The 26,919-nt window shown below is 40.5% G+C and overlaps 2 protein-coding genes across 4 annotated transcripts in view; one reads left to right on the top strand and one right to left on the bottom strand.

Annotated features, from left to right (window-relative positions):
• The window catches only part of RCAN3 (RCAN family member 3), an 81,413-nt gene that overhangs the window by 40,939 nt on the left and 13,555 nt on the right, over nucleotides 1-26,919 (top strand). For 2 of the 3 annotated variants that reach the window (XM_040337169.1, XM_040337171.1), the window contains exons 4-5: nucleotides 4,584-4,755; nucleotides 16,278-16,763. In XM_040337169.1, coding sequence (XP_040193103.1) covers nucleotides 4,584-4,755; nucleotides 16,278-16,438 — 333 coding nt within the window. In that variant the 3' untranslated portion in view covers nucleotides 16,439-16,763. Of the gene's footprint in view, nucleotides 1-4,583; nucleotides 4,756-16,277; nucleotides 16,764-26,919 lie in introns of those variants that run through there. The other variant, XM_040337170.1, reaches the window with a different exon arrangement.
• On the bottom strand, nucleotides 12,301-15,454 carry LOC120928737 (cytochrome c oxidase assembly factor 3 homolog, mitochondrial-like). Its single transcript, XM_040339728.1, has 2 exons — nucleotides 15,446-15,454; nucleotides 12,301-12,638 (listed from the first exon to the last, which is right to left on the bottom strand). The coding sequence occupies exons 1-2, from the start codon at nucleotides 15,452-15,454 to the stop codon at nucleotides 12,408-12,410; spliced, it is 240 nt and encodes a 79-aa protein (XP_040195662.1). The 3' UTR covers nucleotides 12,301-12,407.

The following is a 26,919-nucleotide window of genomic DNA, read 5'->3' as shown; positions in this document are numbered from 1 at the left end:
TCATGATCAAGGTTGATGATCTCATTTTTGCTTCCTGGCCTCCACTGCTGGAGAAACCCTTTCTGGAAGGGACGCATCTTCCATGGCGCCGTAAACACCATGGTATTGATAATTCTCAAACACTGGGAGGCTCGGAGATGCAAGGATGACAGGGCTAAAAATATTCTGCTCCAGATTACTGGAATCTTTTCCAGTGGCAAGGCAATAGTGCTCTTGACTGTATTGAACTGGGCCCCGAGGTATACAAGAGACCGAGTGGTCTCTAGGTGGCTCTTTTCCAGGTTTGTCAGCCAATCAAACTCCTGGATAGTTGAAATTACCTGACCTCTGTACTTCACAAGCTGCCCTCTGTCCTGCCATTACACATAGCGAAAGGCCATCTGCTGATAGCAGGGCTTCAGGCCAGCTGCAGAGCCTGATCCTTTGGTGGCAATACTCTTCACGTATGTGCCCACCACCGCCCTGCTGATAGCTTGGCATTACATTAACCAAACAGGCCATCATGGAAGCTTTGTCCAATTTTTTTTTTATATAATCTTTATTTATTCATATAGAAAAAGTTTTCCATTGTACAACAACAAAAAAAAAAAGATGGAGAAAAACATGCAATACTGTCGAACCATACATTTAGGCATTACAAAAGACAAAGGGCCCAATTAACCGCCCAACAGACAGGATACAAGGGACGGAGGTTGCAATCTCTAAGTTAGATATACATATAAACCAAAACAGATTGAAGTTGTCCCCAATCACTCCGCTAGGAGCAGAGGGCCGGAAATAGGTGGGTTATCTTGGGTCAGACAGGTAAAATAAAAAACACACAAAAATAGGGATAACCAGAGAACAAAACAATAAAAACAGAAGAAAAAATAAAAGGATGTACTCATAATCATCATAACCATCTGTCTGCAGATTTGGTCACGTGTTTGTTGGTTCAACAAAAAAAGGGCTAAAAAGAACCTGATCACTGCCCCCCTCCTATCAGGGGTTGGGATGAGGGAGGTGCAGCTGCGGCCACCTCGCCAACGTAATGAATCCAGGTAGCCCAACCCCATACCATTTGTCATCTTCATCCTTTTACCTCGCCATCCACTCCTCTGCGGACCTGACATTGTTCACCAACCGAATCCAGTCCGAACGGGACGGGACACGGCTGGTTTTCCAAAAGATGGGAATTAACCTCCTAGCTGCATTCAAGAGGTGAGGTAGCACAGACTTCACGTATAGGCCAAGGGGGATGGTGGGAACGTGTAGAAGGAAACCCATAGGGGAGTCCGGCAGGTCTATTTTAAGGATGATATTCATTTGGGATCTAATATCCTGCCAAAAAGGGCGTAACTTAGGACATTCCCACCAGATATGTAAAAAGGAACCCCTATGGCCACAATCCCGCCAACATGCATCCGAGGTCATCGGGTAAATTTGCTTAAGTCTAGTAGGAACCCTGTACCATCTGGTTAAAACCTTAAACCCATTTTCCTGCATTTTCGTATCAACAGAGCTGGAATGAGAGAGGCGGTACAACTGGCTGAGCTGGGTATCAGTGAACGTATGCTGCAAGTCTCCCTCCCACTCCCGAATATAAGCAGGCCTCCCAAGGGAACCTCGTTCCTGCAATAGGCCATAAAGTATAGATATAGCATGGGGGACGGGGGTAGAGGACATGCACAGCCTCTCGAAAGGGGTAGCAGATGTGGGGGAGCGTATGGCATGTGGCAGACCTCGTGCGAAATGTTAAGGCTGCCCATACCTCCAGCTATCCATTGGGAACCCCCCATATTGGGTCTGAAGCTGCTCCAGGGTGAGCAGGCCCCGATCCTGGAAAAATCTGCCACAACGCAGCTCGCCGTCTGCTGTCCAGGAATGGAAAAAAGATGGGTGCTCCCCCGGTAGAAACCAGGGGGAAGCCCCCCAAGGGTGCCAGAGGAGAAAAAGGGGGGGGGGGCAAGGTCTCCTGACTTATTCATAGTATCCCACAATTTCAGGGCATGAGTGGACGTTTGGGAGACATGGGTCGACAGACCTCTCTGTGTCTGGGGAAGCCAAGGAGCATGGGATAAATTATGGCCTGCCATGTACTTCGACCCTGCCGAATGTAGCGAAGAAATGCACTGTTTAGGCTCAAGAAAAAAGACCTAGGTAAAAAGATAGGCACCATTTGGAGAAAAAACTAAATGCGAGGGAGCACATTCATCTTTAACACACTGACTCGGCCCATCCACGGGAATACTTCTCTGTCCAACCGGTGTAAGTCCACCTTAATAGTGGAAAGCAATTGAGTGTAGTTACTAGCATATAATTGGGAATAAAGGGGGGTAAGATATTTCATGTGGGTAGCACACCATGTGAAAGGGAAGGAGGATTGCAACCGCGTACGCAGGTCCGGTGGGACACTCAACGACAAAATCTCAGACTTAGCAAAATTAATTTTGAAATTAGAAAGGGAGCCGAAAGTCTGTAGCTCCATCATAATGTTGGGGAGGGAGATCAGGGGGTTTGCTACATAAAAGAGGACATCATCCGCAAAACTTTGTCAATTTTAAATGTCACAGGACTCGCCACGCACCTGCACACAGCTATCCTGCAGAAGACACCAGCCGCTAGACCTTAATAGGTAGGAAAGAACTTCCAACAATACCGGTCATATGTGGATTGAAAAAAAGGAACACCGCCTAGGGGTGGGGAGTGGGGTCCTATGGGGTAGGGGCTGAGGCTGAGTTACCCATATGTATGCTGCCATGGCCTCTGTCAGGAAATGGTTCATGTATATCTTATAACATTTTTATCAGCCATTCAAATGCTCAAAACGATGTAGGCTGCCACAGTTTTAAAGTATTGGCTATATTTTGTTCATGTTGTAAAAACAAAGGAAAAGTCTTATTTTTCCACTTTTTTTATAGTTCCAAATCGATTAGCATGAAATTGCCTCTAAAAGTGAATTCTTTCCAATGGTGCTCTGCAATTATTTGTGTTGATCTTTAAACCAATGGCTTTACTCTTTGAATTCCACCTAAATCCTAGGCCCAGCCTGAATCCTTGATTTTTTTCCAAGTAAAGAACTCCAATGTAGAAGTGCTGGCTATAACTGTAGAAAACTCCTGTAGGGGGAGAAAAATATCTTGCCCCTTTTCCCAAGGACCCAGGAAGTGGGGGGAATGGAGGGTACTCCAAGCCTTGTGAGATGATCCTGCACCACAGTGCTACTAGCATCTATTTGGGCTACTCTACATTCCCCAGATCTCACCAGAAGAAGGATGCCACCCTCTCCTAGGCACCATGGGGAGGAATCCAGAGGAGAAGTAGAAGTTAGTGAGTTCATGATTATGCCACCAGAATCCACCCACATGTGAAATATCAGTTTGGTGAATTTACTCTGACTAGAAAAGTGTGCATGTTTAGTTTCTACAAATTGCTTTGCATGTTGAATTTGATTTGGATGAAATCTATTCATTGATTTTTGCCAAATGGAAAGCAGCACTGAAATATTTGCTTTTGATGTTTGAGCAGACATTAATTGTTTTTTTTAAAAGCACAGGTTCACTTTAATGCTCCTCTCCCAATCTGCACATACTCCCTTTTCACTTTCTCCCTCGCCACTCGACTCTGCGTCTCTCCGGTCAAAGCTTATGCAGGTCTCCCCCAATATGACAGCAGTGGGCTAATTTAAGTTCACGGAGAATGAGTCGGTTCCTCCATATCTGGAAGTAAAGTATTTTTTTTTTCTTGAAGTTTCTGTAGTAAAGGAGTACTGCAGACACCTTGCTGAGTAGGGGAGCATTAAAGCAAACCTGTTGATTTGCCCTGCCTAGTCAAAGCTCAGATTTGCTTTAAGATACAATGCCATTCTGTGGGGACTATTCTATATAAATGAAGCTGTTAATGGCTGCCTTATTGTACATGGATGCATCAGAAAAAGATATTGCTTAACAAGCAGACATTATCAAAGAGGAAAGTATGCCTTAGTCAAGTAGTGAAAGATTTGTTTAGGCTATTACAACAAAGTTGAGTATATGTCATGAAAACTCTTTTGACCTGTCTTTTCAATAAGAATTATTTTTTTTAAACATAAAAATGTTAATGTTTAATACTCAAATGTATGTGTCATTTAGTACACCAAAGAGCATAAATTTAAAGTAAATTTTTATTTGCGGTTTTAGTTTTAGATTTAGTAGATTTAGACCCTCTGTTAAGTTTTTAATGCTGTGTCTCTATCGGGGAGATTCTCCTGTATTTGCCCTGTGACCACTGTCATAGGAATAGAGAGCGAGGGGAAATTCAAATTGTTGTCCCCAGCACAAGAGGCGAGGGTAATTTTGTCCAGTGGTGACAACTGTCCAAGATGGGAATTCCCCTTCCTTTGGGAGATTCTCTCTAATATCCTGTTGCAACTGCAGTATAGGACAGAAACTGAAATTTCCCCAATGGGACACAGGCAAAAAGTTAACTGAAAGGGGTTTTAACCTTCCCTTGTCTATCCAATACAAATAGTTAGTTTTGACTATGCATGCACTTTAAAAGCTTAGTAATTATAAACTTGTATTATTATTATTGCATGTGTGAGCAACTTTTCTTCCTTCCTTCAGGTCCAGGTGTCTAATGAGGAAGGAGAGAAGTCTTTTCTGTTGCCTCCAAAGCCAGTGAAGCAGTTTCTAATCTCCCCTCCATCATCTCCACCAGTAGGATGGAAGCAAAGTGGAGACCCAATGCCAGGGTTGAACTATGATCTTCTGTGTGCTGTGTCAAAGCTGGGCCCAGGTAAGTCATTATAGATAAAAATGTATACAACCCAATCCCTAAGCTTCGAGGGTCTGCGTGGCTGTATTTTTTTTTTTGTCTTGAAGGACTTTTTCACATTGCAAAGGTAAAAAAAGAGGTCCATCAAAGAGGTAGATTAAGGGGTATGCACATACATGACATCATTCTTAGTGATACTATGGAACAGACTTATAAATTCTTTAATTTCTTATTTTTTTAATTTACATTTAAATACAATCTTAAGCAGATCTCAGTCTTAACCACTTAAGGACCGGACCAATATGCTGCTAAATGACCCAAGGGGTTTTTACAATTCGGCACTGCGTCGCTTTAACAGACAATTGCGCGGTCGTGCGACGTGGCTCCCAAACAAAATTGGCGTCCTTTTTTCCACACAAATAGAGCTTTCTTTTGGTGGTATTTGATCACCTCGGCGGTTTTTATTTTTTGCGCTATAAACAAAAATAGAGCTACAATTTTGAAAAAAATGCAATATTTTTTACTTTTTGCTATAATAAATATCCCCCAAAAACATATATAAAAAAAAAATTTTCCTCAGTTTAGGGCGATACGTATTCTTGTACCTATTTTTGGTAAAAAAAAATCGCAATAAGCGTTTATCGATTGGTTTGCGCAAAATTTATAGCGTTTACAAAATAGGGGATAGTTTTATTGCATTTTTATAAAAAAAAATTTTTTTTACTACTAATGGCGGCGATCAGCGTTTTTTTTCGTGACTGCGACATTATGGCGGACACTTCGGACAATTTTGACACATTTTTGGGATTTTTGTCATTTTCACAGCAAAAAATGCATTTAAATTGCATTCTTTATTGTGAAAATGACAGTTGCAGTTTGGGAGTTAACCACAGGTGGCGCTGTAGGATTTGGTGTACACTGTGTGTGTGTTTACAACTGTAGGGGGGTGTGGCTGTAGGAATGACGTCATCGATCGAGTCTCCCTATATAAGGGATCACTCGATTGATGCAGCGCCATAGTGAAGCACGGGGAAGCCGTGTTTACACACGGCTCTCCCCGTTCTTCAGCTCCGGGGAGCGATCGCGACGGAGTGGCTATAAACAAATAGCCGCGCCGTCGTCCCGGATCACTCCCCGAGGGGACCCGACCGCCGCAAGTCGCGGGGGGGGTCCCGATCGGACCCCCGACCCACGTCTAGGCAGGGACGTACAGGTACGCCAATGTGCCTGTACGTGCCATTCTGCCGACGTATATGTACATGCGGCGGTCGGGAAGGGGTTAAGGGGTATGCACATACATGACATCATTCTTAGTGATACTATGGAACAGACTTATAAATTCTTTAATTTCTTATTTTTTTTATTTACATTTAAATACAATCTTAAGCAGATCTCAGTCTTAACCACTTAAGGACCGGACCAATATGCTGCTAAATGACCCAAGGGGTTTTTACAATTCGGCACTGCATCGCTTTAACAGACAATTGCGCGGTCGTGCGATGTGGCTCCCAAACAAAATTGGCGTCCTTTTTTTTCCACAAATAGAGCTTTCTTTTGGTGGTATTTGATCATCACCTCTGCAGTTTTTATTTTTTGCGCTATAAACAAAAATAGAGCGACAATTTTGAAAAAAAAACAATATTTTTTACTTTTTGCTATAATAAATATCCCCCAAAAACATATATACATTTTTTTTTTTCTCAGTTTAGGCCGATAAGTATTCTTCTACCTATTTTTGGTAAAAAAAATTGCAATAAGCGTTTATCGATTGGTTTGCGCAAAATTTAGAGCGTTTACAAAATAGGGGATAGTTTTATTATTATTATTATTTTTTTTTTACTACTAATGGCGGCGATCAGCGATTTTTTTTTTTTAGTGACTGCGACATTGTGGCGGACACTTCGGACAATTGTGACACATTTTTGGGACCATTGTCATTTTCACAGCAAAAAATGCATTTAAATTGCATTCTTTATTGTGAAAATGACAGTTGCAGTTTGGGAGTTAACCACAGGGGTCGCTGTAGGAGTTAGGGTTCACCTAGTGTGTGTTTACAACTGTAGGGGGGTGTGGCTGTAGGTCTGACGTCATCGATCGAGTCTCCCTATAAAAGGGATCACTCGATCGATGCAGCCACCACAGTGAAGCACGGGGAAGCCGTGTTTACATACGGCTCTCCCCGTTCTTCAGCTCCGGGGAGCGATCGCGAGGGGGCGGCTAGAAACGAATAGCCGCGCCCTCGTCCCAGATCGCTCCTGAAGCCATGGGAACCGCCGCATGTACGGGGGGGGACCCCCGACCCACGTCTAGGCAGGGACGTACAGGTATGCCAATGTGCCTGTCCGTGCCATTCTGCCAACGTAAATGTACATGTGGCGGTCCGGAAGTGGTTAAATGATAGTTTAAGTTTGCATAGCAATCTGCCATCAGCTGGTTTATTGGCTGCTTGAACCAGCAGCTGATGTATTGCTGTACAAACTCCTACTAACATTATTGAAGTATTAAAATTGATTTTCCACATACACGGTTTAATTTTTTCAAGCTGTGATGAAGGGTGTCAGAAATGCTGCCCCTGAAACACATCGGATTTGGATAAATTTTACAATTCGAAAAAACTTTAGTTTGGACTTAAAGTTGTAAACCCTATTCATGAAATCTGACCTGGGCACATATATCTGTAGTGTTTTCTGTATCTCTCGCCAAAGCTCAGAGTGCCGTGTCTTTCTGCTGCTCTGTTCCTCTTTTATCAGATATCATTCTTTCGTGCCAGCGATTCTGTGCACGATAAGAATGATCATATCGGCAGTTCCGCCACTTGATCGTTCTTATAGGCGGCGGGAGGGGACACCCCCCCCCCTTCCCGGTGCCTCTCCGGGCTCTCCCGTGCCATTGGGGGCCCAGGGAAAGAATCGTCCGGCGCAGGCTAGAAAGCATAGAGATGACTGGTGACCAGATGGTCACCAGTCATCTCTATGACCGTCGGAGGACCGGGCGTGATGTGACGATGTCACGCCCGGGTACCCGGAAGTAAACAAAGCCGCGATTGCGGCTAGTAAGCATGAGATCAGTGAACTTTTTTTCACAATCTCATGCTTTCCAGCCTGGAGGAGAGATGTGGGGTCTTATTGACCCCACATCTCTCCATAAAGAGGACCTGTCACACACCTTTCCTATTACAAGGGATGTTTACATTCCTTGTAATAGGAATAAAATTGATAAAAAAAAGTGTAAAAAAAAAAAAATAATAATAAAAAAAAATTAAAACGCCCCTGTCCCCGGTAGCTTGCGTGCAGAAGCGAACGCACGTAAGTACCACCCACATATGTAATCGCTGTTCAAACCACATATGTGAGGTATCGCCGAGTGCGTTAAAGGGCCAGCAACAATTCTAGCACTAGACCTCCTCTGTAAATCTAAACTGGTAACCTGTAAACATTTTCAAAGCGTCGCCTATGGAGATTTTTATGTACCGAAGTTTGGCGTCATTCCATGAGTGTGTGCAATTTTAACCACTTAAGCCCCGAACCAATATGCAGCCTAAAGACCCAAGGTGTTTTTACAGTTCGGGACTGCGTCGCTTTAACAGACAATTGCGCGGTCGTGCGACGTGGCTCCCAAACAAAATTGGCGTCCTTTTTTCCCCACAAATAGAGCTTTCTTTTGGTGGTATTTGATCACATCTGCGGTTTTTAGTTTTTGCGCTATAAACAAAAATAGAGTGACAATTTTGAAAAAAATTCAATATTTTTTACTTTTTGCTATAATAAATATCCCCCAAAAACATATATAAAAACATTTTTTTCCCTCAGTTTAGGCCGATACGTATTCTTCGACCTATTTTTAGTAAAAAAAATCGCAATAAGCGTTTATCGATTGGTTTGCGCAAAATTTATAGCGTTTACAAAATAGGGGATAGTTTTATTGCATTTTTATTAATTTTTTTTTTTTTACTACTAATGGCAGCGATCAGCAATTTTTTTCGTGACTGCGACATTATGGCGGACACTTTTTTGGGACCATTGTCATTTTCACAGCAAAAAATGCATTTAAGGAGTTGCAGTTTGGGAGTTAACCACAGGTGGCGCTGTAGGAGTTAGGGTGCACCTAGTGTGTGTTTACAACTGTAGGGGGGTGTGGCTGTAGGACTGACGTCATCGATTGCATCTCCCCTATAAAGGGGATGACACGATCGATGCGCCGCCATAGTGAAGCACGGGGAAGCCGTGTTTACATATGGCTCTCCCCGTTCTTTTTCTCCGGGGAGCAATCGCGACGGGGCGGCTATAAACAGCCGCGCCGTGGTCCCGAATCGCTCCCCGAGCGGACCCGACCTCCGCATGTAGCGGGGGGGGTCCCGATCGGACCCCCCACCCGCTAATAGGCAAGGACGTACATTAACGCCCATGTGCCTGTACGTGCCATATTGTGGACGTACATTTACATGCGGAGGTCGGGAAGTGGTTAAAGCGTGACATGTTGGGTATCTATTTACTCAGCGTAACATCATCTTTCATATTTTACCAAAAAATTGGGCTAACTTTACTATTTTGTTATTTTTTAATTAATGAAACCATTTTTTTCCCAAAAAAAGGCGTTTGAAAAATGTTTGCGCAAAGACCGTGCGAGGTAAAATGTTGCAATGACCGTCATTTTATTCCCTAGGGTGTCTGCTAAAAAAACATATATAATGTTTGGGGGTTCTGAGTAATTTTCTAGCAAAATAATGATGATTTGTACATGTAGGAGAGAAGTGCCAGAATAGGCTCGGTATTGAGGTGGGTATAAAAGCCCAGTATTGAAGGGGTTAATACTGATCATCTAAATCTAAGGCAACATTGGTCCATGCAAGTTTTTCTGTGTTATACCATATAGTGTTCTTGAAAACTGAGACAAGCTGTTTAGAGTGTGGTTTGATCATTGTGTAAATCATAAAGAAGGCTTGTGTTTTGAAAAATGTTTAGGTATTGGTAACTTTGTTGTCTAGTTTACCTTTTTTGCATAAAGTCTTTTGTTTTTCGAAGTGTTAGGTAGCAGCCAATTGTGTAGTATACAAGATTTAGCCACCAGCATACAGATATGTTTAAAGTGGAGCTTCACTCTCCCAATCAACACTGACTATTTTTAATCCTTATGCTGCTAGTATTAGTAAATAAATAGAAAAGTATATCATATTGCTTTTAAACTTTTTTTCCTACATTTCTTCAGTTCCTGTTTCTTGCCTAGGCAAATGATGTAATGGATACCATATAAATTGTCAGCTTTAGCACCAAAAAAATTACGAATATATATTATGCAATTTGAGTATATCCAGTGCAGTTATTTCAAAGCGAGAAAGTATAGTTGTATATTGTCTGTGGCACCCTCATTCTATTAATTGCAAAGCAAAACAAGTAAGGCAGGTTATGAACTGAGGGGAGGGCATCTGGTTATCCTAAAACTGGTATTTTTCACAGAAAATCAAGGGGGGCTGAGAGGAGTAAGCATTAGCTAATAGCGATCGCGCCGCTTTTAAAGGAGGTCATGCTGTGACTGGCGGCTCACGCGACTCCGGCCAGTCACAGAGCCAGAGTTCGTGGCCCCTGGAAGAAAGAGGGGTGAAGATGGACGTTGGCTGCTAGTGGGGACAGCAGTGACATCACAGGCTTCGGTTTCAGGTAGGTGACACATAATGGGCTACTATGTGATGCATAGTAACACATTATGCTTTACCTTTGCAGGGAAATGAAGAGGAAGTAAAACCCATCAGGGTTTACTTCCTCTTTAATTTACTAAGCTCTGGAGCAACTGCTCTTGCAGAGTGCAATTGCACTTTGCAAGGTGCACAGTCTATTTGCCTTTAGTAAATCAACCCCTTAGTGACTGATTTGTCTGCTGCAATGTCGCAGTCCCGCTAGAATTGCAGATTGCCACCATTACCAGTAAAAACAATTAAATACAAATGAAAGTATTTAAATCTTTCCTGTAGTTTGTATCAATATATCAATATATGCTTTTTTTTTGGGGGGGGGGGGGGGTTACTGGCTCTAATGGACGTGCGGCCACTGCTTATTTTAGAAGTTAACTCACCTTATAGACTGAAATAGACTACTGCAACCGATTTGAAGTTGTCGATTTCACGATATAATCAGTTTGACGTTGAGCAGTGCGGGGTGTACCAGGATGGCCGTCGTCACCTTCTGCCTGCAGACTTGTCACTGTATTTACTATAATAATAATAATAATGTAATTCTGTATTTCAGTATATAAGATGAGTCTACTGCTAAAATAAGTGTGAAATTGAAAACTTGCCTGGGTGTAAGAAGATGTTCCCTGCCACCTTTGTGTTCTGTCAGATAAGGAAACCTATTGGAACGCATAGCCGCCATGTTAAAATGCATTAGTAAGCATTTTGTGCTCAGAACGTCACTTCCGTTACATTTTCCGATAAGTAGAGGTATTCTGACAGGAAACCAGCTGCTTTTTTTTTTTTTTTTTTGACAATTGTGAGCCACTTAAATCGTGGAAATGCTGGATTAAGATCGTGTGGGGGTTAAAGAGCAATTTTTAAATGACTAATCATGCAGCTCTACTCTGTGTATTATTTTATATCACATTTTTCACCAGGTTTCGCTAAGCATATAATTCCTGGTAGCATCCCAGCTACTGTTTTATTTCTCAGGTTGTCCAGCAGGCAAGCAACTTCTTTTTTGACCTGGTGGTAATAGAGGGTATAGTGAGGTTATGTACCAAGGTACTTTTTTTGAGTAGACCCGTAAACGTTATATTTGCTATTAGAAATGGATTGCACGCACCTAGAGGTAGTAGATTGAGTTACCCTTGGAGCCAGAAAATCCATGACTTCCTAATATGGAAATCTTGACTTAAGTCGAACTTACCTTGGCACAGGCAGTTTTGCCGTGCACAATGATAGCCTTATCACAGTAAGTTGCTCCACTGATCAATTGGGAGATACAGGGAGTGGGAATGTATTTAGACATTTTTTTACTTTTTTTTTTACTTCTGTACATATTTTTTTTTAAATACGTAAGTACCGTATATACTCGAGTATAAACCGAGTTTTTCAGCAATTTTTTTTGGGCTGAAAATGCCCCCCTCGGCTTATACTCGAGTCACCTTTTTGCGCCTGATCTTCCAGACTTTGGGGACCCAGTACCTGCCAGCTGTAGGTCCCATGGACCCGAAACTTGGCCCACATATAGCCCCACTATTCCTCTACAAGTGTACAAAGACTGATGTCTGGAGGACCTACGGCTGGGGAGCACCGATTTTTCAAATCCGGGCATCGTTTCCATAGATTCCCATGTTAAACGTCAGTCTAGTCATGGACACAGTGAGGCATGCACGTGGACACAGTGAGGCAAAGTGAGGCATGCAGATGGACACCCTAGGCTTATACTCGAGTTAATATGTTTTCCCATGTTTTTGTGATAAAATTAGGTGCCTCGGCTTATATTCGGGTCGGTTTATATTCGAGTATATACGGTACATACTATACAGACACCACAGCAAACATGGTCATTGAGAATACATTGCACATATCAAACAAAATAGTTTTAATCTCTGATGTGAGTTTTATAGGACAAGATAGTCAAATGCTTTGGCTTTTTGACCCAGGCTGAAAGTTGGTATCCATGCATCATAAAAAATTCAAAGCAAATCTTCAATTGCCTTATTTAATTGGCAGATCTTTTTGGATATCTTGCTCGGGCCACTTTTGCTTCCTCTTCTAGTTCATCTAAAAAAAAATCTTGTGATACAGAGTAAAAGTTGTATCCATAGATCCCCAGCACAATGCTGCCTATGGCCAGGCCAGTGATGATTTTTCTGCTTCTCATCTTCCCCAATATCTTTGCCCACTGAGCCATATTCTTTTGTCTGATGTACTCCAGCTGCTCCAAGGTCAGCTTTTCAGATTGATCTTATGTGCATATTTCAGGTCAGGGCTCTCTCCGCTTCCCGTCTCCACCATGTCTACAGCCTGGTGTGGACTGATATTTGCCTTTTTTTCAGAAATAGAGGTTTGATTACTACCTTGTAGATTTTGGGGCTAGTGGGGCACTCGAGCAATGACCTTAATTTCTCACAAGTGCTTAAAGCAGTATTAAACACAAAAGCAAAGATTTGTTATTTTGCAGCTTACCAATTCTTTGATGTGATGGCTGGATTTGTTTTCTTTTTTAGGCTTGCTTTCCTTCTTTTATTCCCACCTGGTGATCTGGCCAGTAACTTTGCTGTTTTCCAAAAGAACAAGCTGTCCTGCAGAATGTATCAGTTATAAGGAACCTTTTATCACTGACAGGAGTGCTTACAATGACCGGCTTTTATTTATTTCTGTAAACCTTTATTAAACTGTTGCTTTAACTAATATAGTGTTAGCTGGAGTTTGGCTTCAATTTGTTAGTATTTATAAATTTGCTAGTACATCTAACATTCCCCTCTCACCCAGACTGATAATGCTGCTGTCCATGTGTGCCCCCTGTGCTACTTCATCCAGAGTGGGAGCACTCTAATGCAGGAGGTGTGTTACTGACCAGATCACAAGATGAAGGGGGAAAAAAAAGAAAATGAATGCAGCCACCACAACATGGGTAAGCTGCAATATATAACATTTTGGGTTTAACACCCAAAATACTTTAAGGCTGTGAAGAAAATGCAATAAAAAAAAGACAATTTACACAAATTTGCTTAAATTAAAAATGTTTTATGAAACGTAACCATTTTTTCAGTAAATAAAGCTTATTGGGTGGTTGCTAAGTACTTCTGTACATGTGTTGTACATATGTTGTAAAAATAAAATAATATTTGTTTTTCTGCTATGCACCTTAAATTAACAATTTGTTTGAATAAGACCTGTAAAATATATTGCTTCTGTCTTTACAAGATAAGAATGTGAATATGTTCTTCTTAATCTCTTTATTACATACATAATATCTGCTTCCTCTATTTACTTCCGAGGCTGACTGAGCTAGTTTAGTAATACGTTTTGGTTATTACATAATCTGGGTTTTACCAGACCGGTTTTGCAAGATCATGAGATTTGTTCCTTAATTTCCTGATCAGTTTATAAACGATTTTCCCTTCCAAAAGTGTTTTTACAGTTACAGGCAGAACCTGGTACTTCAAAAGTGAGATCTGCCTGTAAAAATTCTAACTCCACTTCCGTCCACCTGGCAGCTTTAGATGTTTCTCCCCACCTTTTGTGTCTTCCAACTTTTCCTTTTGCATTAAACTTAATTGGAAGAAAAATCAATCAGATAGAGTGGGACCTCCTTTTTATGTCCATAGTAGATGTACAGACCTGGAAACATAAACTCGGATATCTCACCAATAGAGTATGTTAGAAATATAGGAAATATGCAGTTTAATGTTGCGGCATTGGCTACAACCTGATATATGAGGTTTGGGTGGACTTTAATAATGCTTGGTAGCAGTGAATAATTTTGTTGGATAATATTCTTGGTAGGTTTACCTTTGATATTGTTCTGTACACATTGTCTTTGTTGGTATACATTCCAATCTTTACAATAAAAACTTTTGTAAACAAAAAAAAATATTCTTGGTAGGTTAATTGGCTCCTGCCTAAATTGTCTCTAGTACAGTATGTAAAGTGCTCCGTAAAAACTGTAGGCGCTCTAAAAACGCCTATAATGAATAAAAATATACCTGTATAGTGTAAATGGCCAGAGGTGTTGCATTCAGTAATATGAAACAACCAGGCTCTCTTCTCTGTAGCAATCATTCTTTGGGTCAGGCCACATTACTGTTTCTGATTGCATTGACTTTGCTTATTAGAATCTTGGTTATGTAAGCAGATTTGTATTGTTTGAATACATCTTTATCATCTGCTTTTCTCTGTTTGTACACTGTGTAAAACCAATAAACATATTAAAATTAAACAACCAAGCTCTCGCATATACACGTTGTGCACAACTATTAGGCAAATTGTATTTTTGAGGATTCATTTAATTATTGAACAACTACAGTGCTCTCGGTCAATCGAAAATGTTAATAAACCTCAAACCTGTCTATTTATCTATTTCCATCTGTTAATGTGAGAATAATAAACAACACATTTAAAAAATAAAATAAAAAAAACAGTGACCAATATAGCTACCCTTCTTTTCAATAACAGTCATAAGCTTTCCATTCATGGAATTTGTCAGTTTCTTGATCTGCTGACGGTCAACTTTTTGTGCAGCAGCAACCACAGCCTCTAAGACACTGTGTATTATTTTCCTTTACCATAAATCTCCCATTTAAGATGGGCCCACAAGTTCTTAATAGGGTTTTAGATTAGGTGAGGAAAGGGGAACATGTCATTATTTGATATTTCTAAGGCCTTTACTGGATAGCCAAGCAGTGGCGTTCTTCGTTGCATGTGATGGAGCATAGTCTTTTTAAAAGATGCAGACTTTTTTTTGTACCATTGCTTCAAGAAAGTGTCTTCTAAAAACTGGCAGTAGGTTTGGGAGTTGATTTTGAGTCCATCTTCAACCCAAAAAGGTCCAACTAGCTCATCTTTAATAATAACAGTCCATACCAGTACCCCACCCCCACATTGCTGGTGTCTGAGTCAAAGTTGAGTTCTGTGCCCATTACTAATCCAGCCACAGGCCCATCCATCTTGTCCGTCAAGAGTCACTCTCATCTTGTCTTGCCATTTCATCTTGTGTGTCCTGTTCAGTGGTGGTCGGGTTTCAGCCTTCCTTACCTTGACCATGTCTCTGAGTACTTATTAAAACTTGTACTTTTGGGCACTCCAGGTAGATTGCAGTTCTGGAATTCAACAGCCCAGGAGGATAATGGGTTCCTGGTAGCTTCACATTTGATTCTTCTCAAATCTTTGGCAGTGAATTTGCATCTTTTTTTTCAACACGTTTCTTGCAACCCTGTTGACTATTTGCAACAAAACATTTTATGGGTCTGTGATCAGGCCCCAGTATCTTAGAAATTTTAAGAATGCTGCATCCCTCTGAAAGACTTTTTTTCTTTTCATTTTTGACTTTTCAGAGGAAAAGAAGCTGCCTACTAATTATGCACACCTTGACATAGGGTCTTGATTTTAGGCCACACCTTCCCCCATTCTACAAATCACCAGATATGCTTGAATACAATAAGTATTTAAGTTTATACAGCTTGGAGTTGGACAATATGCATAATTTTGATTTGGGGAAAATACTCACTTGCCTAATAATTATGCACACAGCGCAAGTGTGTTGCTGCATGGTGAGCATTTCTTTGGGCTGAGCAAGCACACTGCGTTCAGGGACACACACCCGCATGGCTGTCAAATTAAGATCAATGGCTGTGGCCATGCAGCCATTACGTCCCAATAGACAGGAGTGGGACTGTCTACATATGGATGCATGGAACACCTGTACATCCCATGCGGGTGTAGACTGCCCTTTGCATGGGTGTATGCATAGGTAAGCCTGTGTGAATGAGGCTTTATTTTACATGTTCTCTGTGTAAAGAAGCCTTCATTTATTTTTGTTGTAGACCATTATTATAATGCTGCATTGCTCTCTTTTGTTTGTTCCTAGGAGAGAAGTATGAACTGCATGCAGGGACCGAGTCTACTCCTAGTGTAGTTGTTCACGTCTGCGAAAGTGAAACCGAGGAAGATGAAGATGATATGAAGGGATCAAAACAAAAGATAGTTCAGACAAAGCGCCCTTCGATTCCCTCAGCCATTGTAAACTAGTATGTCGCCTTTTTTTCTGTAAAAACTAGATTCGAGAAAACATATCTTCAAAGGGAAATGTAGATCTATTCAGTATGTATATAGCTAATGACAATCTAGGTCATGTATTCAGAAGCTGTCCTAAATGCTGTCATTGTTTTCTTGTTTTTATGTTTTTCCGACAATGTTCGTGTTACATTTAATCAGTATTTTAACTCTTTTTGCTATAAGCAAAATGTTTTTACTGCAGCAGAATGTAGTTTGCGGCCCATACCACTTGATTAAAATGGAACAACCCCATGAAGAAAGGAAGATTTTCAAAATATAGTATGCTGGTTCATCAGGATGGTAAAGATTTGTTGTCCTCTTTCAACTAGGGCTAGATTAAAAAGTGGAAGTAAAGACAAAACCTAACTAACTCAAAAACCTACTGTAACAAAAGGTCCCACACTCCGCTTGAGTGCTTCCGTCAGCACACTGCTTCCTCCATTTTGGAACTTCAGATATCAGATCTTGTAAGAACCAGGCAAGACTAGATCAGTTACACAGCTTGAACATGGAATGTTTATTTGAACAAACTCGGCCAAATATATACACCATGAGGACATCTCTCTAGCAATACAAACTGTAACCAGAAACAGAATTAACATCGCTAATTAACTAGTCCCTTAAAGCAGCTGAGATGACTCCATGCCCACCAGGCCATTGTTGTGATTAATCAGGATTCCACTACAGGTCAGATTTGTCATCGAGCTTCACACAGTAGATTATACATTATCATAACTATAAACACAGGATACCTTCTCACAAAAGCAGGAGCTTCCAGTAGCAAACAGACCGTCTCCTACATTGTACAGAGGCCAATGTGATCAGCTCTTTCAATTAACTTGTCAAGTTCAGAATCAAACAAACCAAGAATAGTCTTTACATATATCCTGGGAGATATTGTGGATGAATATTACTGTCCCATTTTAAGTAATCCAAGCCACATATTCCTAGTCACCCTGTGCCCCTAATGGGCACAGGGTAACTTAGACATAGGGGTTGCATGGGGAGCTAAAACAAGGGTTTCCCCAACCTCTCCCAAGGAATTCTGGGCACTGGCACTCGAATCTATCTTACCCTGTAAAGAAAAGATCACTACACTTACCTATTCTGAAGCTGCTCCGGTCCGGTCTTTAGCAGCGCATTTTGTGTCATGAAAAGCTGACAATGGCTGGGAAATGCCTGGAAAGTGATGTCACCTATAGACTTACTATAGGGCTTCTGGTGTCAGCTGCCTCTCTTACACACTGAAGACGGTGCTTCAGGCTAGGGAAGTGTAGCAATCTTTTCTTTACAGGACAAGATAGATTTGGCCTAAAATGGGTTTGGGAGTAAGTTTAGCGTTACACACTAGTGTTTTTGTTTATTTCATTCAACCCAGCAGGGCTGAACAAAAAAAAACTGACCGCTCAGGAGGAGCCACTGTACTATCTATCTGATGTTGGTACAGTGATCTCCCCTGCTGTTCTGTTGTGTTGTGACAGGAGAACGACCCCCCCGCCAAAACACACTGGTCAGTGCCCTCAGCCGTTGGCTGAGAGCGTTGATCCGGAGCCGATCAACTGCCCTTTTTCAGTCATACCCTGACTACACATGGGCCAAATGTCAAGTTTCTATTGAGCCAGCCGATCCCACCCAACATTCAGCCCATGTGTACTAGGCTTTAGTTTGTCTAGTTTGTTTTGCCTTTACTTCCACTTTGCAGATTTGGGTTGTAATCCTAGATTAATAAAATGCTCTAGGACAGATATAAAAGAAAACATGGACGACTATGCACAAACACAACAGGTTTTCTGTTGGTATATAAGATTTTCATCAGCACAGACCACTGATTACGTTCAAAGGATTAATGGGGTTTATTCTGCAGCCCCATGCTGCTACTTTCTTCCCTTTCTTTTCCCCAGTAGTGCATGCTGAACGGGTGAACAGGGTATGAACTCCAGCCCTGGGCATAACTAACATACCACATATGAAAGTTTTACAACAAGGGTAAGGCAGCTGTGGTGAAACTACAAATCCCATCATGCCTCTGCCTCTGCGATTCATTCCATTGTTTGTCCGGGTCTTGCCATGTCTTATGGGATTTGTAGTTTCACCACAGCTGGAGGGCCGAGGTTGCCTACCCCTCTTTTACAAGCTTAGTAGGGTACTGATATTTCATTAGAACAGAAAATGGAAGACAGCTGAAGAATGTCTGTTCAGTAAAAAAAAAAAAAAAAAGTTATAAGCAGTCAGCAGGAGCATTCACCAACCCACTACTGTTGGCCAACTGATATATGACAGGCTTGGAGGGTTGTAGTCCAAGACTGCCAATAATCATTTCATTTTCAATGTGTGCTGATCACAAAACGGCATGAAATAAAAAAAATAAAAGGTAATAATCATCTTTTATGCCTATTTCCGTGATCAGAAATAGTCTAGTCGCAAGTGTAAATGACAGTCTAGAAGGATGATAAGGGCAGGGGGAGGTTGGTAGCACACTAGCACTGACCTTAGAGCCTTTATTACCTTTTTTTTCATGTGATTATGGCATTACTTCCATATGCAAAAGTGGATCAAACCCCGAGAACTAAATTTATTTTTTAAGCTGTTTTGGTTACTTTTACCTGATGCCCCTGCCAGTAACACACTTCCTGATAACAATTTGGGGATTTGAGCGCAGTAGAGAAAAAAGTGCACAAGATCACTGGTATTTTTTAGGGGCCAAATAATTGAAAATGTGCCTGTATTGTGTTTTTTTTTCAATCTTGCCCAGACATACACTTTAAACTGTAAGAAAATATGTATAATTATGCTTGAAGCGTGTCTTTGGAGGACTTGAGGTGATGGAGACTGCGAGCCTAAATAGTGGGTGTAAATAGTGAATCCATTATTTTACTGTGCAGATATTTTGCTACGCACATTTAAATACGTTATATATCGCAAATATAAATAAAGTCTGAAATCAAGACTTGAGAAACTCTCGGGTTACAGGAATAGATCACATCATGTGATTAGTGGTCAGTTAATAGATCTTTTATAAGAAAAAAATAAAAAAACAAAAGGAGAGCTTGTTGTAAATGACGTGTACTGGTATCCCTAAACTTTTCAGAACCCACTGAACTCCCTTATTTTTGAAAAAATTACTGATGTCTGTTAAGCTCTAACATTTTTGAATGTTAATATTTTAATATTTAATATTTTAATAACTGACATGTGTGCAGGGGTGCCATCTTTACTTCAAAATTAGCTGTCCCTTAAATAGCTAATTAGAAATGTTAATCATCAAAAGTAATCTAAAAAACACTTTCATCTGAGTATCGGCCTTCTTTTTTGTTCTGATTCAGGCCAGAATAGAAGATATGCCCCAGAGAGTGCAGACTTTCCTGTATGTCAAAGTTCAAGTCTATTATGTCTAATGGCGCGTACACACGACCGTTTTTCGGGTTCTAAAAATTGACGTTTTTAAGAGTCTAGAAAAAAACAAAGTTTTTTTTCAACCCGATCATTAAAGCGGCCTTGCCTACACACGATCATGAAAAAAAAAATGCTCTAGCAAAGTGACGTTCAACACGTACAACGGCACTATAAAGGGGAAGTTCTATTCGGATGGCGCCACCCTTTGGGCTGCTTTAGCTGATTTTGTGTTAGTAAAAGACGATTCGCGCTTTTCTATCTGTTACAGCGTGATGAATGTGCTTACTCCATTATGAACGGTAGTTTTACCAGAACGAGCTCTCCCGTCTCATAACTTGCTTCTGAGCATGCATGTTTTTTTCACGTCGTTAAAGCCCACACACGACCATTTTTTACAACCTTAAAAACGACAACGTTAAAAACGTTGTGAAAAAATGGAGCATGTTCGAAAAAAAAAATTGGCCATTTTTTAGATAGTGAAAAATGCTCTGGAGCCCACACAAAATTGTTTTTAATGACATTTAAAAAAAAGTAATTTTTTAGAACCCGAAAAACAGTCGTGTGTACGCGGCATTAGTATTGCTTCTGTCACTTTTCAAATAACGAGAACGTCCAGAGTAAGAACTAAAAATGCATTAGCAGGCAAAAGACCACTGTAATAACATGATTACAATTTTACCCGTTGTGCGCTTTGTTGTTATCCCTGTTGACCAGTAGGCAGTTGAGAGAGTGCAGGTCCTTGTGTACATGTACCAGTAGTCTGGCACACACAGGTTGGCAGTGAGGCCTCAACAAGAGGAGTAGCTGCTCACACAGGGAATGCTTTTAAACACGTACAATGACTTACAGAAGTGCTCACCGCATATTTAATATGTGTTTTGGGTCTGAAGGGCTTAACGTTTTTTGATATTCATAAAATTTACTTTGAATGTTAGCATATAACTGATTCTTGCTGGTGTATACCTTTAAAGACTAATTTCTGCAAAAAAACTGTTGTATATGAAGTTGTGCTGTATTCTCGGGCCAATTCATTAAAACTGGAGAAAACCAAAAAAAAACACAAGTATTCATAGTGACCGATTTATAATTTTTGATTAAAGTAGAATTCCAGGTTTCAATAAAAAAAAACTTTAAAAAGTTTGTATGGGCCAAGCTGGTCTAAACAAACTATTTTGTATTGCTAAGCAATGCATCCATTATGTGTGATATTAATATACTGTAATAACATTAACTGTATGCAGTAAGGCTTTTCCCAAATGGCAGAGAAGCTCTTAGCCCATCTGTTTTTGAATTTCAGCAACAAACAGGTAGTCTCCCATACACCTGCCAGAATTCATCACCATATACTGTATGTAGCGAATGCTATTACAGCATACACAGCAGCTGCATAAATATGTATGGCCTGGCCCCCTAAATATTAAGAGTTTACCATTTCAGAAAAGGTGAACTAACACCATACCCACCCAACTGTACTTACCTTCTTGGGTGATGAGCTGTCAGTACTGAATCGGAGCAATGTTCTATGCCAGTGTTGAACAATCAAGTTAGCTCTGATCCATCCTGGAAGCGCTGCACAAAGAGGGAGAAGAGCAGGGATTTCAAATCCCGAGAATGGGCACTGACAGCAAATCACCCACGGAATTGAGTACAATAGGAAGGAATACAATAGGATGAAAGGTGATGCCTGATTGGTTTCTATTAGCAACAGTTCCACTTGTGCTCAATTGCTTATTCTAATTTTTCATTCATTAATATTTTAATAAATTGGCCTCTGGCATCTTTTAATTATTAAAGAGGAAGTAAGCCCTGATGAGTTTTACTTCCTCTATTTCCCCCTGCAAAGTAAAAGCATAATGCATACTAGCCCATTATGTTGCACTTACCTGCAAATGAAGCCTGCGATGTCCCCGCTGGTGGCCGCGTTCATCTTCACCCTTCTTTCTTCCGGGGGGCCGTGCACTCTTGCTCTGTGACTGGCCAATGTCATGTGACGTCACTCCTGTGCATGCGTATAAGGAGCTGACGGTCACAGCACGGGCCCTATAGAAACAACACGATCCTGCCCTTTCTTCAGTGCGCATGTGCCGTCGATGTTGGCGCAAGCATATATGGTAAATATTTCCTAAACGGTGCAGGTTTAGGAGATAATTCCAGCACCTACGGGTAAGCCTTCTTATTATAGGTTTACCTGTATAAGGGTTTACAACCACTTTAAGAATTTTGGAATTGCCCTGTAATTTCTCCCTCCTTCCAGTAGGTGCCCTTACAAAGCCAAATGATGGTGCCGCGATGGCTAATCAATCATTGAGAGGAAGTACTCTCAATAATTAAATTCAGCTGCGAGAGAGTGGCGCCTTCATTTTGGCTAAACAAGTTGACAGATGAATCAATGTATGTATGCCCAGTTTTGGGTTGAACTGGCCTTTTAGTGTAAATACATAAGATTATTGTAATTGGCCTGACATAGAGATGTTTGTTTTTTCACTGAGCATGTTTGCAATGTAATGAGGATGATCATTGTACTTGCAGAATAAATGACTGCAAGTGTGTCTTATTTGTTATAAACTCTGCCTTGTTATTCGTTTCAAATTTGAAGCAATATGTTACTCGTTTCAGATGTGTTGTAAACTACGCAATTGTATTGGAGGTGGAAAAATATGAACTAGTACACCTTTCCCATTGCTGTGAATGTATTTCAAAGCCGAAAAATATGAGCTTCATCCTTTTAAAAGGCACTTTACATTTCTTTTTCTTTCACGTATTACAGCACTAGTATATAAATTACAATAGCCTAATGTTTTGTGTGTTTAGACAAGCCATATTTGGTGAATATTATAATGTCTTGTGTTATGTTGATTGTAAGTAAAGATGTGCAATGGTTATAGGGAAAATGACACTCTTAGTTGCGTTTCACTGTAGAGTGAGTAAATGGTTTATGTAATACAGAAGAGATTACTATATGTATGTGAAAAACTGAATATGCTGATTAATTGCATGTACAACAGAGGAATCGGGTTCCTCTCTGCACTGACTTTTGACCAAGATGGCATAGAATAAGCTTTGCATTTAAAGCAGACTAAAATCTGCCTATTTTCCTTACACCTGCTACTCTCTAACCTAAACTGACGGTTACACACCATTGCATTGGACTAGCTTCCTTATAGTGACAGTGGTAGACCATGTCGATGCAATGTGTTAGCGCAACTGCTTGTGGCGCATGTGACATAGTTACAACACAGCAGCAGCAAAATTGGAAATCAGTAGTCACCCTATGATAGTAAGTGTCTTAATAAGGACTTTCATGGCAAGATCACTGGGTAATTTATTAAAAGCTAAGGATTTAAAAATATTAAAAGTTACTTTTGAAATTACAATATCATGTAAAATGATTGGGTTTAGCTCCACTTTAGGAGTCCATTTAGCTCTTTCCACTCTGGTATGGTAATGTGTGTTATGTTGCCTGTTTATGTGCCTTGCATTATGGCAGCCTATTCATTTGACTTGGCTGCTAATGCACCACAATGGACCAGAAAATGCACATTCAATGCTTTTTCATGCTACATCACACCAAAATGCATAGCAGTAGTAGTAGTAGTAAAAAGATGCAGCAGAGTACATCGGAGGTCCATTCGTTTAGAATGTTGGGGTTCCAAAATAAATAGGAGTGGTCCTTATAGATTACAGTGGTGATTAGGTTAGAGCAAGCAGGTGTAGGTGATGGAGCTGAAGCTCAGTCGAAGGTTTAGGTCCACTTTAAGATATAATTGTATATCCCTATTTTCTTTTTCTTTTACATGGAGATTCTGCAAACCTTTTTTAAACAGCTGGACTTTGCACTGTTAGGGCGACCATACATGGATCTAAATTTAGCCTGTTCAGCAGGGACTGGCTGAATTTTGATTATATTTATGGGCAGGCTACTTATACAGAAGTCAATTAGTAGATTGTCTGGCAGGGATATTGCTACATAATTTCCCTTGCTTGAATAGAGCCACCATCCCACATTTTGGTTACCAATGCCCTGAGCGGTTCTGCTTTATATTTTGAGTCTAGGCAGTAAAAATCCATGATAATCCAAGCCCAGGCCAGGAGTCGTGGTGGAAAATGCCAATCCACTTGCAAAGCTTTATTTCTACAGGGGTATGTGCAGAGCTAATTGTGGGGGGTCCTCATTGCACACTGTTCAGGGGGGATTTTCACTATAGACAAAGGTGGAAATGTTCTTTGTAGTAAAAATACTAATAACATGAACAAAGAGAAGTCATGTTCGTTACCCAGATAGTTTTTGGCTAGTTGCCATAGGTTGCAGTATGTCATTGCTTGCTGCCCAATGTTTTAAAAATAAGCTCCAAGTGTAGAGAGGAATTGTCCTCTCAGCTTACCAAAAGTAGCCAATTAACGTTCTGTTGTGTCCTGTTATGTCTTGTTATGTCCTTATATGACAAATGTTATATTTTTGAGAATATGGCAAAATACTTTAATATTGGGTGCTATTGGATTTACTATAAAATTATTTTGATGTAATGCCAGACTGCTGTCATCACCTGTATTCACTGTTAGATGCTGCTGTTTGAATATGTTGTTTAAATATACATTACTTGTCTTCTTTATTATATGTCACCTTTTGATTATTCACTTTGTTTATATATAGCATATTTTGCAGTACAAGTCTATACATTTATGTATAGATAAACCTTGAATGGAATGCTACTACTGATAGCCCTGATAAATGGTGAAATCAATGGGATAGCAAATCCACAGAGCAGAGAAGAAAATGGACAAGGGTGAATTAAATTTTGTGCAAGTAAGTCTGCTTGGTTAGTACAAAAGATGCTAGTATGAGTAGTTTTTATAAACTTATGGGGTACAGGGAGAATGTATGCTGTGTTACCTACCCACTGAAAATACATCAAGACAAGGTAATGCCGCGTCACGATCAAGGGATCTGATTTATTAAACTGCAAGATTCACATGTTTGCACATGTCAACCTCCCAGCCTTACCAAATACATACATTTTTATCAGGTATCTTCTGTCCACGGTGGTGGATGGGTCCTGATCAACGTGGCATTCTCTCATGAGCCCCAGTCATCTTCATTACACATTGTCAGGATCAGAGGCAGTAAGACATTTCTCAATCGTCCACTTCCTGGCGGGCTTTGCACGTGGGGGTTGCGAACACGCCTGAGCTCACCGTTGGGAGGTGTTTCCTTGATGAGCTGGACTCAAAGAAATGGTGTTGAAGGTCATTCAGCGTGGGGAAGGTTTAGACCCTATCAGCTTTTTCTTCTTCTTTTTTTTCTTTAGTTTTCTGTGTCTTGGATCTGGAGATTCACCGCTAAATTTGTACCAGTGGCCTTTGTCATCTAGATAAAATAGTGAGGGTGAATCCAAATTTTTTGAATTGTCACCACACCAAGAGGGGTACAGAGAAATCTTAAAATGGGGACATCCTGGGATAACTGTCTAAGAGGAGAATTTCCATCACTTTGGGAGATGTCCACTAAACTCCTGTTGCACTTCTGGCTCCAGGGTATTTAACCCCCTCAAGTTTTGGCTAAACATACACTTTAATTGACCACCAGGTGTTTAAAATATTTTAAGTCGTACCCCACAGTACTTTTTTTTTTTTTTTGGTCACAAGATGTCCTTAACCGTCTGGGTTAAAAGATGTCCAGGTGTGAATGCAGGGTGTAATAGCCCTGCCCCTGTGCGTGGTGCCCTGCATGCACTGGATAACAAAGCTGAGAGCTGCACTGATGTCATCATGTCAGCGCTGCTCTCTGTATTATCCAGGACAGTCCACCACTGGGAGAGGACTGAGGAGAAAGTGTACTCAGTACTTAACATGGCCAACCAGACGATATCTGGTTAGAAAAAGGGAAGGGGGGCTTTGAAAAGGTAGAGCGTGGAGCCTGGAGTTGGCATTTAAAACAACTCTAGAATTGGGCTTTATTATATCACAAATATTATATTCTTCCTGCTGTGTCAAATTATTAATGAAATGATTGTTCACATCAACAGCCACTCTTTGACATTCTTTTCTGAAGAAACAGAATATGTCACATTTATATTTTCTTGATATTATCTATGTTGCAATACGGGCAGCTAGCTGCAGGTACAAAATTGCGTTTGTTGTCCAACTTCCTGTTATTTTCTCTATCACGTAAGAGAAACAAAATAGCAATGTTTTGAGATTTGTGTAGAGCTTATCAACCTTTAAAAAAAAAAAAAAACAGTAGCAGACAACAGAGTGAACAGGATGTACATGTGCAGAAAATGCAATTAATAATAATACAGGTATGCAAAGTAATCTGTTTTAGCATAAACTATGAATCATGGCCAATGCACAATGTTCCCTATACATAAATAAAATAAGAGGGTGTGTGTTGGATGATGGTAAGGACATCTTAGATTTGGCCTGAGGAAAGGAATTGCTGAGCCTACTTGGTGGAATCACCTATTGCAGTGTACACTACTACAAGGAAATTCTTGTAGTAGTGACACCCTAGATTGGTACACAGGTGTGTTATGGGTGTATCCAATGTTGGCAAGGCCAAGGTTACAGCAACAATCTTCCCAGTAATGACAGATATTCCTGCTCAGCTGCCCTCTGCTAGTAATCTTAATCTATCCAAACACAAAAAACACTTGCATTCTACAGAGAATTTACAGTTTGTAATATTCTTAAAATACCACAATTCATACTATGAACATTCTGATATTAAACACCAATAGAAGAGGTTAAAAAATACTTACAAATTCATTATTTATGAAGCAGAATAAAAATATCATTCCCCCAACAATATGGCCTAGTTTACACTTGCCGTTGGGGACGGGTAAATATGTGGTTGGAAAAAAGCTGCAAAGACCACTGATGAATGGAGTACACCTAATTGGGGCCCTGTTCCAGTCACCTGGCTGCAACCGGCGGTGAAGATTTTTAGGGGATAAAACAGGTAGTGAAGAAGCGACATTACATATCTTCACTGCCTGTTAAACTACAAGTGTAAATGAGCCCTTATGGTTCGGAAGATATATTTGCATTTCTGTATGGGTTGA

This window comes from Rana temporaria, chromosome 2 (genome assembly GCF_905171775.1).
Source record: "Rana temporaria chromosome 2, aRanTem1.1, whole genome shotgun sequence".
Lineage (NCBI taxonomy): Eukaryota > Metazoa > Chordata > Amphibia > Anura > Ranidae > Rana > Rana temporaria.
The sequence above is the reverse complement of the archived record's forward strand: the minus strand, read 5'-3'. Positions and strand labels throughout refer to the sequence as shown.